The sequence below is a fragment of the Gossypium hirsutum genome, chromosome D09 (genome assembly GCF_007990345.1).
Source record: "Gossypium hirsutum isolate 1008001.06 chromosome D09, Gossypium_hirsutum_v2.1, whole genome shotgun sequence".
Lineage (NCBI taxonomy): Eukaryota > Viridiplantae > Streptophyta > Magnoliopsida > Malvales > Malvaceae > Gossypium > Gossypium hirsutum.
In genome coordinates this window covers 52,538,197-52,554,471 of record NC_053445.1, presented here as the reverse complement: position 1 = coordinate 52,554,471, position 16,275 = coordinate 52,538,197, and the positions used below count along the sequence as shown (strand labels likewise).

The following is a 16,275-nucleotide window of genomic DNA, read 5'->3' as shown; positions in this document are numbered from 1 at the left end:
AAGCTACAGAAAATCTTATTATAAAGAAATGTTCTTTGAATATTCTGAAATAGCGGTCATACCCTTGACTAAATTTAGATTACAATTTTATAGATTCATTAAAAAGAAATCTTTGAAGAGTCATTAGACTCCTAATAATATTAATATATTGTAGGTGTGGCAGATTAATAGTTAAATTAATAAAATAATTTAATCAAGTAATTGATCTAACATATAGGAGAAATTCAAACATAAAACTAAGGAAAACTATTTTTTATTAATGAAGTAATCATACAAATTTACCATTTTTAACAATATCATATTTTATCAAACCTATAAAAATTAAAATTACGTGAGAAAAAAAACAACAAATGTGGGCCACACACGTGTCAGATCTGGTAAGGTTTGGAATTGGCCACGTAACTGATGTCCTAGCCGTTGGATTGACTACAAAAATTATAAAATCATGATTGAAGCATGGGGGCGCGTGGAGAACACTAACCTTAACCTCCCACGGTTTTTAGTTGCGGGGTGTGGGGTCAGCCGTTGTTTTTGGTTATTTAGAATGGAAGTTTTTGACCGTGATTATGACTGATGAATGATGATTACCTGTTGCCCTTTCGGTTTGGGAAGTGACTGGCTGGCTGGCTTCATATTATTTTCTTGTGTCTCAGCTGAGTCTAGCTCGCCGGTTAAAATATAAGATTAATGGATTTGTATTCTCTATACTATGGTATATTTATTTTTATTCATTTTGGTATTTAAATTTCGTAATCTGTTCATTCATTTCAATCTTTCAATTTGGAATAACGTAATATTTTAATGTTATATCACATCATTTCATCAAATTTAAAATAATATTTTTTTAATTTTTAAGTGATAATATTGTATAATTAAATTTTGATTAAATTTCTGAAAGAAAAAAGAATTAGTAAAAACAGCTTTACTTTCCAAATTCAATCGAGCCAAAAAAAAGCTCAGTCAAAGTCAAAGAAAGATGATCCAAGCCCAAAGCCATTTGTAAAGTGTAAATTGCCAGCTAAGCTTATCCTTTTCACGTGCGTTCCACTTGACCACCCCTCCTTCCTATATAAGTACCCTTAAAGCAAACGCAGCATGTGAAAACTCTCATATTATCTCTCATTTTATAAAGAAAAAAACCCTAATCTCATCATCAATGTCAACTACGCCGAACAAAATCACCTCAACCAACGGTGGCGATAGGCGGCAGCCTAGTCGACTTCAACGTCGTGCTCCTGCTTCCTTACAGATCAGTCCGGTTGCTAGCTGGAACATTGCAATACCTCTCTTGTCTCCGCTCGCCTGTTCGCCTCCTTCGATTGATCGGAGGACCACCGAGAGAACAGAAGAGCCACCGCCTCGTCAAGAACAACAGCAGAGGCAAATCCAGAAAACGGAGCCGGAGAAGCTTGTGTTCAAGATGTGGCAGCATCCAGCGGCACCGTTTTGTTATGAACCGGCATCGTTAGTACCGTCGTTTGTGCCGGTTTAGATGTATATGAAGATAAAAAAAAAGTAGTTAGATCTAACGGCGTGGTACTGTTGAGAGCCTTTTTCTTCATCGTGCACGTCACCATTTTTGTATAAAATTACTGAAATATCTAATCTGTTCATATTATCATACTTTTTTTAAACAAAGGATTCGATTTGAAACAGTGTATTTCCTTTTAATTTCGTTTAATTATTTTAAATCCTGTTTGGGGGGTGAGAAAATGACGGAAAGCGAAAGATAACAAACGAATAAGGGACTAATCGTTTTAATTCAAAGGAGAGAGGGTCAAATAGCCATGGATTAGGTGCCGACTTGTTTTGTTTTTTTCTTTTTAGGTTTATTATTAGATATGGTTTGGATGGTCGTCAGCATAGAAGAAAGACATGGGCAACATTGATATAAACAATCATATAGATTCGGAAAATTCTTGTTCAACAATAATATAGAAATGATATTTTAAGAATCAATATTTCAATTATTAATATTTTTTTGACTTGATTTTGGAACTTGTAATCATTTAGTTATTAATTTGTTTGTATCGATGTATGGTTTCACTCTGACTCAATAATTTATTGGATAGTTTTTCTTCATGATTAATTTTTTTCCCTGATGTGCAAAGCATCAGTTCAAATATCTTATTTTTAAAAAAATTAAATAGTGTGTAATAGGTTAATAATCTTAATTAGAAAAATAAATATTTTATATTTTATATTTTATATTTGTTGAGATTTTCTCTCATATATTCATTGTCATCATTATCAGTTAATATTTTAATCGAGTATAAACATGTTAAATTTAATATAAATAATTCATAATAAATATTAAGTGATTTAATTAAATTATATTTTCTAAAATTAAAATGATATTATAATTGCATAAAAATTGAAATGAAAAGGAATCCCGGATTCATTGAAAATCATTAAAGTTTGGGTAAGGCCTACAAAGACCACAGCACATGGGGTTTGGGGGTACTTTGGGCAAAATCCAGCTTGCAGCATTGATTTGTCAGAATCATAATTAAAATCTCTTCCGCAGATCACAATCAAAATGGGCCCCTATTTCAGCGCTTTGATTATAACCCTTCACCACCGAATCTCTCACCCACATATAATGGGATACTTTACGGCCCTGAATCTCATCAAATCTCAATTTTAGGCACTTCAAATCACACTGTTATTCACATTTTCATGGTCTAGAAGTAACTCGGCTCAACAGCTATTGCAATGTATGCAGTCAAATTCCAGAAGAAACTATGATAGCTAATGGGTTAGTTCGATCCTGTTCTAGTATTGATGATGAACTTATTATTATTGGTTTTCTACTATTTCATGTTAAGAGACTACTAGAAGATAATGTTGAAATATACCTTGCTCAATAGTTGTATCCATTGCATTCACTCTAATGATCCTGCTTTGTCAATTCAGCTGCTGAAATCAATTTCAAAATCCTTTCTTAGTTTGAAACAATATATTTTATATTTGCCTAAAGTTTGTTCGATTCGAAATATGAACTTAAAATTTTATTGAAGCTTGATTGTATCTGTAAATGATTAATCGTTTATTTTTTATATAATTTTTTTATTATTAAAATTTAATATATATTTTTAATATTTACATATTATTATATTATTATATGTTTAATTTTATATTAAATAAATTACGTCATATATAAAAATAAAATAAATTACAAAAGGAATAAAGCTTGAGCTATTAAATTTAAGTCGGCCTCTTTCAATTATTCATACTCTCTCACATTTCGGATTGATATCCTACCCATACCCATAAATAAACTCATTGGATACTAAATGAAAGATGAAGGGCCGGGACAACAAGAAATTACACAAAAGCAGAAATAAGGGCATCCAGAAGTTTACACAAACCATTTCATGAGCTTGCAGTCTAAATGTTTGTCTTAGTTCTACCAAACCTGACAAAACAAGGGAATCATATTTTGAAAATTTCCATGTAAATTTGAGTTCAAACATTGAATCAAATGAAATCTCAGGATACCAAAAATTACCAGCATTGTTCTGATAATCCAATGGCTTTTGTTTCAACCAAGGTTGATGCAGTCCTTGCTTCTGAAAATAACACAAATAGCATAGTCAGGGGGACAGAAGAAAATGAATGCCTATGTTACTCGGGTTTGGGTATCAACGTCGAATACGTGTATTTAAAGGGTCGTATCCCTATTTTCATAATTAAATACATATTAGATATATGTGTTAAATTAGTTAAAAAAAGAAGTAAAGAATGGACCTTTGCAGGATTTCGTAGCTTTTTTTTTTTTGGTATTATTCCTTCAAAACCTCCAAATGAAAACATGAATATGTATATATAAAAAATTAACAATTAATTCTTTAAAAAAAAAACAAATTTGGCTCATTGATTGAGTACCATACCAGCATTTCCAAGCCATGGTCTACTTGGTTGTTGCTCCTACATAAAGCAAAATACCACAATCAAGCAATACATACATACATACATACATACATACATACATACATACATACATACATACATACATTACCTTGGAAGAGCCTAATTTTCTAAGCTTCCTATATGCAGCTGATTTAGACATTCTTCCATTGCCATCTTGATAGCCTGGGAGGCAATGGAACTGCAAAGGTTGTAAGGGAATTGATGTAGTTGTCTGCAAACTCGCCTGAAAACCCGACTCCATCAATCAACGCATCGAAATTAAACAATGCGAAGGAAAATGATTCAAAAAATCAACATAAGAAAAACATGAATGATTTCAGCAACTGTATGTATATAACATGATTTACATGCATACCAGCTGAGGGTTCTTTTCGTACGGCGGTTTACGATCAATTAGAGGTGCTTCGATGCTTGCTGGAGGTAACTTTCCGGCCAGACAACCTAGTTTAACCTTTTTATTCTTCATTTTCAACTTCCATAGCTGGTATGTAAGAGATTGGAACATCAAGCGACAGATCATATACACTGAAATTTTGGCAACAAATTAGAGTTACCTGTAGGAATTGAAGATGAACTGAATCATCACCATAATGTTCAAGGAAAGCTTGGCGAGTTTTGTTTGCCACTTCCTCCACTACATCCTGGTACAATGTTCTGTCTCCATTGGCATGTTTCTTCTTTTTCTGAACAATAAAAGTAAAACAATAAAGTGTTTGTTGATGTTTTTATTACAAGGTTTAAATGAAAACAAGCAATACCATTGCAGGGGACTGTAGCTTATGTTTTTGCTTTGCTTCTTCATTACCTGAGAAACAAATAACTGTCGCAAGGGTCATTATTTTATAATTGATCACAATTGAGTCATGTTCGAGACTGTAATTTAAATCGCCGATCGCAATTTACCGGAATTTGATTGATCGTTCGAAGGTTTTTGGTTCAGCCATGGTCGACGTTCTTGTTGCTGCAAAAATAAAATAAAATTTTGCGGTAAATAATGTCACTATTAATTTAAAAAAAATAAAATAAAAGGGATAACAAAGTAAGCTACAATTTTTATGGGTTTAAGTTTTTTAGTTGATTTATGATTTGTTCCATTTTCATCATTCAAGCATTGAGCTCCTATGGGTTCTTCTGGCATAAAAATGGATGAACTTGCCTGCATGAAATTTTCATGTAAAAATCAACATAAATATGAAATAATAATTGTTAAAAAATTCAAGCTATGGGGAATGTAAGTACCGATGGGAAATCTGTATGAAATAAATCATCACAAAATAAATGATTAATAAGAGCTTCATAGGTGGTGGTGTTGGTTACTTCCTCCATTAGCAAATTTTCAGCTGTTTCATATATGATATTCACAAAAATAATTGAAGCTAAATTTGATTATTTAATTTGGAGATTTTGGGAATTATTTATTTATTTTATGTTTGCCATTGGAGGAATATAGTACCACTTTCATTGTTGATACATGTCCAGCTGTGGGTGAAATATTTTTGGTCACAACTATTGTGCTAGGGTACTATCATCAACGGAAAAATTAGATAAAAAAAAGTTTTTTTTTCATTTTTTTATAAATTAAAGATGAAGAATATTTATTTGTTGGGAAATGGAAAAGTTTGATTACTTTAGAAACTTTGACATATATTATATGGGTTTAATTATCCATTACAGCTCTATTCCATTACAGCGAACCAAACGTTTAATGTGTGAGAGACCAAAATTTGAACATTTAAGTAATTTCATCATTATCCCTGGGGTTTTGTTTGTTTGTTCTGCTAAATTTGCTTATTTAGCAAAATCAAGACACTGATCTATTTTCTCTTCAAAATTTAATATATTTATATTTGGATTTTAAGATATTATCCTGAATTTTTTTTTTTTAATTTTGAGGTGGAAGTGAAGGCAGCCATAGTAATGACGGTAAAAGAAGCGGAAGATAAATTCTGACGATACTATTTCTAAATTTTAAAAGTTAATTTTTTAAAATTATGATTAAATTATATAATATGTAAAGATTAAAGGTTAAATTTATTATTGTATTAATTTTAGGGGTGAGTGTTCGATTGAATCGAGTGAAAAAATTTTGAATTGACGAATCTTATTTTATCATCCTAACTCGATTTGAAATTTTTTGAACCGAATCGAGTGAAATTGTTCGAGTTAACTTAAAAAATTAAACATGTCAAATTAAAATATTGTTACAACATGACTAATCATACGTTAGAGCACATAAATTTGAAGTCATGTATATTTGAAAATTTTTTTAAAGCAAAATAATAAAAAATAAGATACTTTAGTATGATGAACTTAAATCATTAATTAACTTATTTAGGTCCCAAAATTATTATTTTAGAAAAAAATTTAAAATTTAACTTTCTTCATATATTCTTTAGATTTTTTTAAAAATATAAATTTTGAAATTTTTATAAATATTTTAAATTTCTGAAAATTTTTTATGTAATTTTTGTTGAGAGAGAAACCAATTTGAGCATTTTCAAAATTGATAAGGACTAAAGGAGTATTTACACCAATCTATTATTCGAATTGTAAAGTTCAACTCAAAACTCTCGAATTACTTATAAGTCAATTCGATTAACTCAAAATATTTTTTTTAAAATTTTTTTTTGAATCGAATCGAGTTTTGCTTACTCGTAGTAGACATGGCACACCACGTGACAGAATTTGGTAATTTCGTCAGTCATGCCAGTTTTTAACAATACAAATGAATGAAAAATTTAACTACAAGGACCAATTTACTCTTTAATCTAACAAGTAGGGACTGAATTATCTAATTTTTTAATCAAAGAAACTAGGTATAATTTAACTTCTAATACAATAACTTCATGATAGTTTTAGGGATGGAAAAATTTATTCATCAACGAAAATTAAACACCATTGAATTTTGATTGATTGCTAAAATGGGGTCTACAATTTGATGAGTTTTGATTATTGTGGGACTCTAAATTCTTCAACGATTTCAATTTCGTTCAAAATAGTTCACTCAAAAACGACCCTCAAATAATAATTTAAGCAATTAATTTAGTCAAAAAAAGACTAACTTCATAGATAATCCAATCTTTCAAAAGAAGAAGAAGGACTAAAAAGCAAAACCATCTCCATCCATGAAAGTGACCCTCACCATATTAATTTTTTGAACCTAAATGAAAGGTTTTTAAATATTCCTTACATATAAGAAAAGAGAGTCCTAATCCAAATACAAACTTACAGGTGAAAAGAGAGAGTATACGTAATGTATCTTCTCCACTAGATTTTGTTCTTTTCTTTGCTTTTGGTTAAAGAAAGGTCCCCCATTTTATTGCATTTTTGGTACAAGTGAAAGATTCACCTTTCAATTTCGTACATTTTAATTCAAGAGTACGTTAGAGTTCGTAAATGTCACCTACTAAAGATGATCATATGAATAAATTGAATGAAAGTTATGATACGATTGAATTTAATTTTGGATTTTAAATTTCAATACTTTAAAGTTATCTTCGGGATTTTCATGCAAATTTAATTGAGCAGTAAATTAAATGATTCAAATTTGCAATTTTATGAAAGAAGAAAGAGTATAAGGACCACATGTGTTGAAATAATAGATAAAAGGCTATAAAGGTAAGGGACACAATGAAAAACAAAATTAGGTCTGAACATATAAAAATTTATATAACATGATGAACCACGTATGATGGCCTGATGATTAAGAATGTTTATCGCCCCAGATGTGATTTGGATTCGAGTCGCATTTGTTGTTCAGGTTTTGTCATATTATTTTAATTCACTAATTCATCAAAAAAAATTTATAAAAAAACATAACACGATTATAACACGAAAATATGATGCAAATACATGAATTATCGAATTTATAATTAAAGTGAAGGAAAGTGGTCCTATTTCTTCAAATTAATGTTCTTGTTGGGGACCCCTAGTAACAATTCCCAACAAAGTACATACAGAAAATAAACACCAGCAGCAGCTAGCTGTACATTCTTTTATTTTTTTCAAAAGGATAAAATAATATTTAGTCCTTTAATTTAATAATTTTATCAAATTTAATCCCTAAATTTTTTTTATCTATGTTAGTCATGGAACTTGATAGTTTTTTCCAATTTGGTCCATAAACTTAGATTACCTTAAGGTATGACAAGGTGGCATTCTAAGATCATACCATGTCATCACTTGTATTTTTACTTTTTTTTTAGATTTTATATAAAATTTTGGGTAAACTACATTAGTAATCACCCAATTATGATTTTTTTTTCTTTTTTAGTCATCCAACTATGAAAAGTTACAAAATGGTCAACTCAACTATTCAATTTTGTCTTTTTTGGTCACCCAACTATCTTGGATTTTAGGGTTCCATTTTTACATTAGCCAACTAGTGACAAAAAAAAGACACAATTTGAATAGTTAGATGACCATTTTGTAGCTTTTCATAATTGAGTGGCTAAAAAATAAATTTACTAATAATTGGTTGGCCATTTCGTAACTTTTCATAGTTAGATGACAAAAAAGGAAAAACAACTTACCCTAAATTTTTATAATTTGTGCCACATTATTACACCTTAATTGAAACCAAGTTTAAAAATCAAAATGGAAAAAGTTACTAAATTTCAAAACTAAAAAAACTTCAGGTACCAAATTAAAAAATAATAATCAAATTTAATGTTGCTTCATCCTTTTTCAAAAGGAAAAAGAAAATGATTCAGCTGCAAAAAAGCAGCATGATTCTGAAGTTTAAGGTCATCCCACTTTCATAAATCACTAGTCTAATTAGCTAGGCATATAATAGTGGAAGAAACATGGCAAGTCTTTCTTTATTATTTTGCTTAATTTATGTCCCCAACATCAAAAATTCTGTCAGCCTGTCCCTTTGTAAATGGAGAATATAAAAAATGGAAGGACTCAATTTTAAATATAAATTATTATGTTATATTGTAATAATTACATATATTTTCTTAATATTTATTAAACATGAAGTGATACTATTTTGTTAGGTTGGCTAACCCATGTGGCTAGTTTTTGTTGTCCTAAGTATACAAATAAGCTAACAACTCCCACTATTGGTTAGCTTTTGACAATTTTCCCCCTTACGATAAGTTTTTTTCATTTTTTTAGATTATTCCCAAAATTCTAATCATTGTCCTTTACTAGAAGCTATAATTTGAAAAAGTGCACTTCATTTAAGTGCTTTTTTTTTAATATGAATTACCAAGGACATAAATTAAGGTCCTTTCATTAAACAATTACCTTAATTTTTTATTCTTTTCCATTTGCATGGGATTATAATATGATAACAAAGAACAAAGATAAGATGGGAAAAGTAGGGTTCTCTTTTTGTGTTTTTATCAAAAAGTTGGCTTGAATATCAAAAGAAGAGATTACTTTAAAATTCTATCAGTTTTTCTTTTTAAACCAATCATTAATTTACTGATAAAATTGATGTTTACATCGTTAAATATGTATCGATAAAAGATAATTTCCATACTATTTACTAATCGAGTTAAAATCCAATCGGTCACGCTATAAAAACTTTATGATAAGAGGAGAAGATAAACACCTAAATTTTCCAACAAGTGGACAATTTCGTAGTTTTCTTTAACCCGATAATCAAAACATATACCTTTGACATGAAATTCATGATTTTGTAAGTAAAATAGAGTTTTGGGATTTTTAATTTTTATTTATTGGAGAATGTTTTAGATGAACAAATAAATTGCTTTTGGGGTTCATATTATTTTAAAACCCTAACTAACCTTGAATGACAAAGCTAATGCACTTCCCTTTTGATATGTGGCTACATCCATGCATTTATGCTCTTGGCTCTATGCATGAAATTGAGCTAAATAAAATTATGGCCAACTACTTTTTAGATGTGTTGGTTTGGGTGTACTTTGCTTCACTTTTTTTTACCCCACCCATTTTTTTTCTTTAAAAATTCAATCTAACTTATTTGTTTACTTTAAAAAGTATATATAAATTCAATTTCATATGAAACACTCATTAATTCCTTAACTTTTAGGTGGGTATTATCAACCAAACTATACAAAACTGAATGATAGTCTTAAAGTATGAATATCATTTTCTTTGTCTCATTTATTAGGAAAAAAATGAAAATTATAGAAGAGAGGTTAAACAATGATTAAATTAACTTTATCACATGATTTTTTTTTATATCTCTATAGCTCAATACCTCGTTTTACTATTTGGAAAAAAAAACACATTTAACTATAGGCATTTATTATTAATTAATAATTTGGTTCACATTTGTCTTAAAACTCAACTCATGTGATTCAAACTGAATCATTCTAATTATAAAAATGAACACGAAAAATGAATTACTTAAATTGATTAAAATAAAGAAGAAATAATGTAATTAAAAATTAAAACTTATGACATAATGGACGTACTAAACCCATTTATAAATTTGAAAAAGAGGGGAAAAAAATAATAATAAAAAACCAACTGCAAACATAAGGAATACTTCCAAAACTCACAGACCGCATTCAAATACAACCCACCATCTTGTCTTTTCAAATGAACTGAAAGAACTGTCTTAAATTCTTTTGCTTCAGTTCTCGTTGCTTAGGGAAATATAAATATCCCATTTTGATTTCTTAATGAAATTCGTTCCTTTAAGCTGTTGAAAACCCCAAAGGCAGAAGCTTTATTACAGCAGCTTCAACTTCCAGCAATGGTAGCAGAAACTTGGATACTTAAAATGGGAAACCAGGTAAGTTCCAATCTCAAACATGCCCTTCTACTCGAACCTTCTTCTAAAAAAAAGAAAAACACCCAACACAACCTAACATCCAAAAAACCTCAAACTGTTGGAATCTTGTCTTTTGAAGTAGCCAATGTCATGTCCAAAACTGTTCACTTCCATAAATCCTTGTCTGAACCCGAGATCTCGAAGCTCAAATCCGAGATCTTAAAATCCCAAGGCATTTCAAATTTAGTTTCAGCCGATGAAAGTTATCTTCTTTCACTTGCTTTAGCTGAAAAGCTAGATGAATTAACCAAGGTTGCCAATGTTGTGTCTAGACTAGGCAAGAAATGTAATGAACCAGCTTTGCAAGGTTTCGAACATGTTTTTGGGGATATCTTGAATGGGGTTATTGATTTTAGGGAATTAGGACTTTTAGTTAAAGATATGGAAGGGATGGTTAGAAAATTAGAAAGGTATGTTAATTTGACTGCTAAGTTGTATAATGAAATGGAGGTTTTGAATGAATTAGAACATGGTACTAAGAAGTTTCAAGCTAACCCACATGAGGAAAGTAAGAGAGCTTTTGAACAAAAATTGATTTGGCAAAGACAAGATGTTAGGCATCTTAAGGATGTTTCACTTTGGAACCAAACATTTGATAAGGTTGTTGAATTGTTGGCTAGGACTGTTTGTACTATTTTTGCTAGGATTCTTGTTGTGTTTGGGGAATCTGCTTTGGGAAAAGATGGGGTTTCCGGGAGGGTTAATGGACGGTTTTCCGATCGAGTCGAAGTTGTTTCTAGGCAGTTGAAAGGGGTTCTTAGTAAGAGTAGTAGTGTTGGGAGTAGTCAACTTGAAAATGTAGAGAGAAGTGTGGCGGAGAAAAGGGGAGTGAGTTTGAAGCATCGAGGGATCGATTCACGGAAGGGTGAAATCAGGTTGTTTCGGATGGAGGATTCCGGTTTTCCTTGTGGTACTAGTCCCGGGAGACTTTTGACCAATTGTCTTAGTTTGGGTAGTTCAGCTTCGAGGTACGATGCTGGTGATGATCGGATCGTTGATCATGATGATCGAAGTAGTCAGATTTCAGGTTGTTGTAGTGTTGCGAATGATGGGGTGAAGAGAGAGTGGCCGAATCGTTCTCCTCCCTTTTGTTTGCCTCGACTAAATGATCGTTTGAATGGTGATCACAGGCAATCAAGTCGTGTTGAGTAATGCACAATTTGGTCCTAAAAGTAGGTTAGCTCTATATGCTTCACCCTCCACCGTGGGAGGTTCGGCTCTTGCCTTGCATTATGCTAATGTAATAATTGTGATCGAGAAATTACTGCACTACCCTCATTTGGTCGGCGAAGAAGCTCGAGACGATTTGTATCAAATGTTGCCAACAAGTTTGAGACTGTCTCTAAGGACTAATCTCAAGTCCTATGTCAAGAATTTGGCAATATATGATGCTCCATTGGCTCACGATTGGAAAGAAACTCTTGACGGGATATTAAGTTGGCTTGCCCCACTGGCACATAACATGATCCGGTGGCAAAGCGAGCGGAATTTCGAGCAGCAGCAAATTGTTGCTCGGACTAACGTTCTTCTTCTCCAGACATTGTATTTTGCTGATAGGGAAAAGACTGAAGCAGCCATCTCTGAGCTTCTTGTTGGGTTGAATTACATATGTCGGTCTGAGCATCAACAAAACGCGTTGTTGGATTGTGCAAGCAGTTTCGATTTCGAGGACTGTGTGGAGTGGCAATTGCAATGTGAAAATTCTTATCTTAATTAGTTTACATTGTTCAAATTATCAATACATGTAGAGGCATGTAGGGTACTTTTTTGTGATCCTTATAGTCAAGCGAAAAGACGGATGAAGGTTCAACAAGATACTTACACAACAAAAAGGCGCTCGTAACCGAAGCCTGAAGTTGATTAATGCATTTACTTTCGAAGGTACGGGATGTCTTTTCTTTCCAAATTACGAAAATTTCGATTAATTTAGAAAGAAAAGAAGTATTTCCCTCCACTGTGAGTTGTGTACATGTTTTTCCTGTTCATTTTTACTAGTTTCTTAAGGCTACCTGTGCCTTTGTTATATTGTAGGTCGATAATGCAGTGATTTACAATTCTTTTCGATTGTACTTGGGTATATTGATGCATTCCCCATTGTGACGACTAATGGTGTATTACTAATGTTTTTAGTCGATATTAGATATTTCCTCTGTATTCGTGGTTGCTAGACTTAAGATTTGCACTCGAATCAGCATTCGAGTCAATGGCACAAAAGGCTTTTACATCAACTATAAAATGGTGGTTTCTGAAAAGAAACATCACGTTAGCATGCTGTTCCCTTAAAGTAAGGAAGGAAGCATGAAAGTGTCTGCAGCATGCATAAAGAATAGCATCATTGGTTTTAAGCACTCCTTGACATTATTATGCTTTATTTATATATGCACATATACACATGATATTTTCATGGCTTTCTTCTACTTGATGCCTTGAAATTTCATGAAGGCTGTGCAATGCATATTAACTGAATTATATAAAAAGTTGGCATTTCTCATTTCAAGTGTCTTATTTTTTGCTCTTTTTTGAGGGCATTCACCTATTAGTTATCTTGGGGTGGGGGCCTTGAAAGCAACATTTAGTCCCTCAACTGGTGAATTTTTCCAACTTGGTCTCGAACTTTTTTTGGTCCGCTTTAATTTGAAACTAGATAACTGTTCTCACTTTTGGTCCATTTGATAACGTGGTTCTCTGAGATTGTGCAATGTCATCACCTTACATGGCATAATGTTAGAGTGTCATGCCATCAAATTTACCAAGAGTGGGAAAACTCGAAAAAAATACCAAGTTTACAAAAATAGATCAAGCTGATGGCACAATATCAGACTAATTGTTGATTTGATAAATTTTGTACCAAGGAAAAATAGATGAAACAAAATGTAAAGGGCATTCAAATTAAAATAAATTATTTTACAAAATATATATAATTATAGACTTAATGTCATTTATAGATTATTTAAAATTAATTCTTGTTCTCAAAATCAACCATATCAACACCAATGTTTATACTGTTGAAAATAATCTTGCCAAGTAACGAATGCAGTTCTGGTATTGGGGAGTTAATTTTGGCTTCTTCGAACGCATCTTCGCACTGGCTTATATGATCCACATTAGAGCTTAACTCCATGTTTAGGTCATCAGCGTCACGTTTAGAGATAGCATCAAGGATTGCTTGTTTGTTTTTGAGAATGGCTTTGTAACCATCAATGCAAATATTTAGGGGAAAAGTGATGGTTTTTGAGGTAGTGGGATCCGCTGCGAGTTTTGTAGCCTTTGCCAAGGCTTCCTTAGCCTTGCTATCAATTGCTTCAATCTCAGCTTGAAGAACAGTCACGGGACTTATATCAGCAGTTTCACCTAGGAATGGACCAGCTGTTGTAACACATTCGGTGGGGTGATTAACTTCTTGACAGATTTTTTTAAGCTTAGGGTTGACGTTGGAAGGTATTTTCGAAACTGTTTGGGGTGGCTGGTCTTCAGAAGAGCTGGGGGACTGACCATCGGAAGGAGATGAAGCTAAAGCTACTAAAGGGGAAGCGGTATACGCAGAGAAGGAGAAGAGGCTGAGAAGGAGGGTTAAATGCTTCATCTCCATTGTCTCGTTCTTTTAGAAGCGATCGAGTTCTGTCAAAGAAGGAGAAACAATGATAAATTTAAACTAGTTGAAGGCATTAGATTGTGGACAGAAATAACATCATGGTTCAAGTTTGACCCAACAATCTAATTTTAGCATTAACTTCTTTCCGTTTTATACAATGGCTCAAATTCATTTACTTTGATGGAGAAATATCCGAGAATATGTAACCAGATTTAACCTAAAAATAGGTAATGAAAATTTCTCCTTCACAAAATTATATACATAATATAGGGTCATACTAGTAATTACAAACAACTAAAAATGATGCTTCAATCCAATATTAATAATATTAAGTAAACTGTAGGGGTCACCAACAAAAAATGCAATAATTTTCATTAGTTATTCCTTTAAAAGTTGATCATGTTGGTAATTATCTTGACAAGTAATGAATTCAATTCCGTTATTGGTGATTCAATTGCAGCTTCTTTGAACGTATCCTCTCAAACAAAAACATTCTCCATATTGAAACTTAGCTCCATGCTCACTTGGTCAGCATCACCCACAGAGATAACATCAAGGATTTTTTGTTTGCTTTCTAGAATGGAATTGTAATTATCGATACAAGTTTCAAGACATGAAAGGAAAAGTCTTGAAGGAAGCTCAGAACCTTTGTCTAACGCTTCTTTAGTCTTGCTATCAATTGCATCAATCTCAACTTTGAGAATGGACATGGGGTTTATGGCTATCAATTTCATCTAGGAATGGCAAATTAGTTTCTCCACAAAATTTTCGAAGCTTAGGATCAACATCTGTAGATAATATAGAAAATGTCTGATCCTTTTGGAGTTGAGAAAAACTGAAAATTTGAGCCTCAAATGAAGACTGATGCGGAAGTAGTAGACATAGAAAAGATGACCATATCCATTTTCTTTTCTCTTAAAAAGTTGGAGATTAGAAAATGAAAAGACCGACTTCTATCCAACCACAAGAAGTAATGGTGAATTTAAACGAAAATAACATGTATCTAATTTTAGTCCAACGGGTTCTTGTTTTATTACAATCAAATACTTTGTTAAAGAAGTATTGGAGGTGGTGGAATTTTTTTTTTACTTACAGATTATCAATTTTTTTATGGTCATCATTACATCATAGTTAAATTTATGATTTAATTATAGATAGAAGGTATAGGAATATTATCTCTTTTCAATAGTTTAATGCTATATCCGTAATTTTATCTTGAATTTTAATATTTTCATTTTCTTTTGATTCTTTTAAGGGTGAAAATACTAAAATTTAATATGAAATTGCTGATGTGGCATTAAATTATTGAAAAAAAGGATACATATGACGTGGCGTCCCGTTTCATACAATCCTTCTCTAACAAATGTATATAATAATTTTGATGCCATTTCTTAGTCACGTTTGGATTGAGTTATATTACGTTACTATTATCAAAAAATTAAATTACATAATCTTTTTAATTTTATGTATGGTTTAATTAAGAAATGCTTATATTTTAGTTTTTAAAAATGGTCAAGTAACAAAAAGTTTCATATATATATGTATATATATTGTTGAAAGCATGTACATGATAGGGCCAAAAATAGAGTTTGCAAAATAGGTTTTAGTTTAAAAGTTCGTTTGTGCCGATTTAAGTTCGTAATGATTTGACTCTGAAAATTTTAAGTTTGAGAAAGTTCATTAAATTTAAGAAAATTTAAACCCGAAATAATCTAAATCTAAGGATAAAAAATGAAATATGAGGTATATAGTATGAACACAATTTTATAATAATCTTTAAATCATATTTAATATTTAATATTTTTTAGAATTTTTTAATAATTATTGACTATTATTATATTTATTATAAATTTCAAATAATTGTTTATAATTTTTCTATTTTAATAATTTATATATATTTTTAATCTTTTACAACTTATCAACATTCTTTATAATTATCTATAATATTATAAACTACATTTAGAATAAAATAAGA

At 31.2% G+C, this 16,275-nt stretch overlaps 3 protein-coding genes and 1 pseudogene across 6 annotated transcripts; 2 read left to right on the top strand and 2 right to left on the bottom strand.

The window, feature by feature from the left end:
- The first annotated feature begins 1,085 nt into the window (after positions 1 to 1,085).
- LOC107929004 (uncharacterized protein At4g14450, chloroplastic) lies at positions 1,086 to 1,655 on the top strand. Its single transcript, XM_016860324.2, has one exon. The coding sequence runs from the start codon at positions 1,157 to 1,159 to the stop codon at positions 1,490 to 1,492; it is 336 nt and encodes a 111-aa protein (XP_016715813.1). The 5' UTR covers positions 1,086 to 1,156; the 3' UTR covers positions 1,493 to 1,655.
- Positions 1,656 to 2,374: 719 nt separating this feature from the next.
- On the bottom strand, positions 2,375 to 5,315 carry LOC107929042 (uncharacterized). 3 transcript variants are annotated; one of them, XR_001692745.2, is made up of 12 exons: positions 5,173 to 5,295; positions 4,982 to 5,089; positions 4,837 to 4,894; positions 4,692 to 4,753; positions 4,488 to 4,616; positions 4,289 to 4,414; positions 4,022 to 4,156; positions 3,894 to 3,930; positions 3,512 to 3,572; positions 3,372 to 3,418; positions 2,859 to 2,919; positions 2,375 to 2,620 (listed from the first exon to the last, which is right to left on the bottom strand). XR_001692745.2 is itself a non-coding variant. In XM_016860375.2 (11 exons), the coding sequence occupies exons 1-10, from the start codon at positions 5,257 to 5,259 to the stop codon at positions 3,391 to 3,393; spliced, it is 831 nt and encodes a 276-aa protein (XP_016715864.1). In that variant the 5' UTR covers positions 5,260 to 5,295; the 3' UTR covers positions 2,375 to 2,919; positions 3,372 to 3,390. The 3 variants fall into 3 exon arrangements, 2 of the variants coding, with proteins under 2 accessions (XP_016715864.1, XP_040957306.1); XM_016860375.2 differs by having other exon boundaries at positions 2,375 to 2,919; XM_041101372.1 differs by lacking the exons at positions 2,375 to 2,620; positions 2,859 to 2,919 and having other exon boundaries at positions 3,159 to 3,418; positions 4,692 to 4,738; positions 5,173 to 5,315.
- A 5,045-nt stretch (positions 5,316 to 10,360) lies between these two features.
- On the top strand, positions 10,361 to 12,842 carry LOC107928989 (protein PSK SIMULATOR 1-like; annotated as a pseudogene). The gene has a single exon (XR_005918330.1). The product of XR_005918330.1 is annotated as a protein PSK SIMULATOR 1-like (transcript).
- An 822-nt stretch (positions 12,843 to 13,664) lies between these two features.
- Positions 13,665 to 14,297, bottom strand: LOC107929064 (uncharacterized). The gene has a single exon (XM_016860402.2). The coding sequence runs from the start codon at positions 14,295 to 14,297 to the stop codon at positions 13,665 to 13,667; it is 633 nt and encodes a 210-aa protein (XP_016715891.1).
- Positions 14,298 to 16,275: the final 1,978 nt, after the last annotated feature.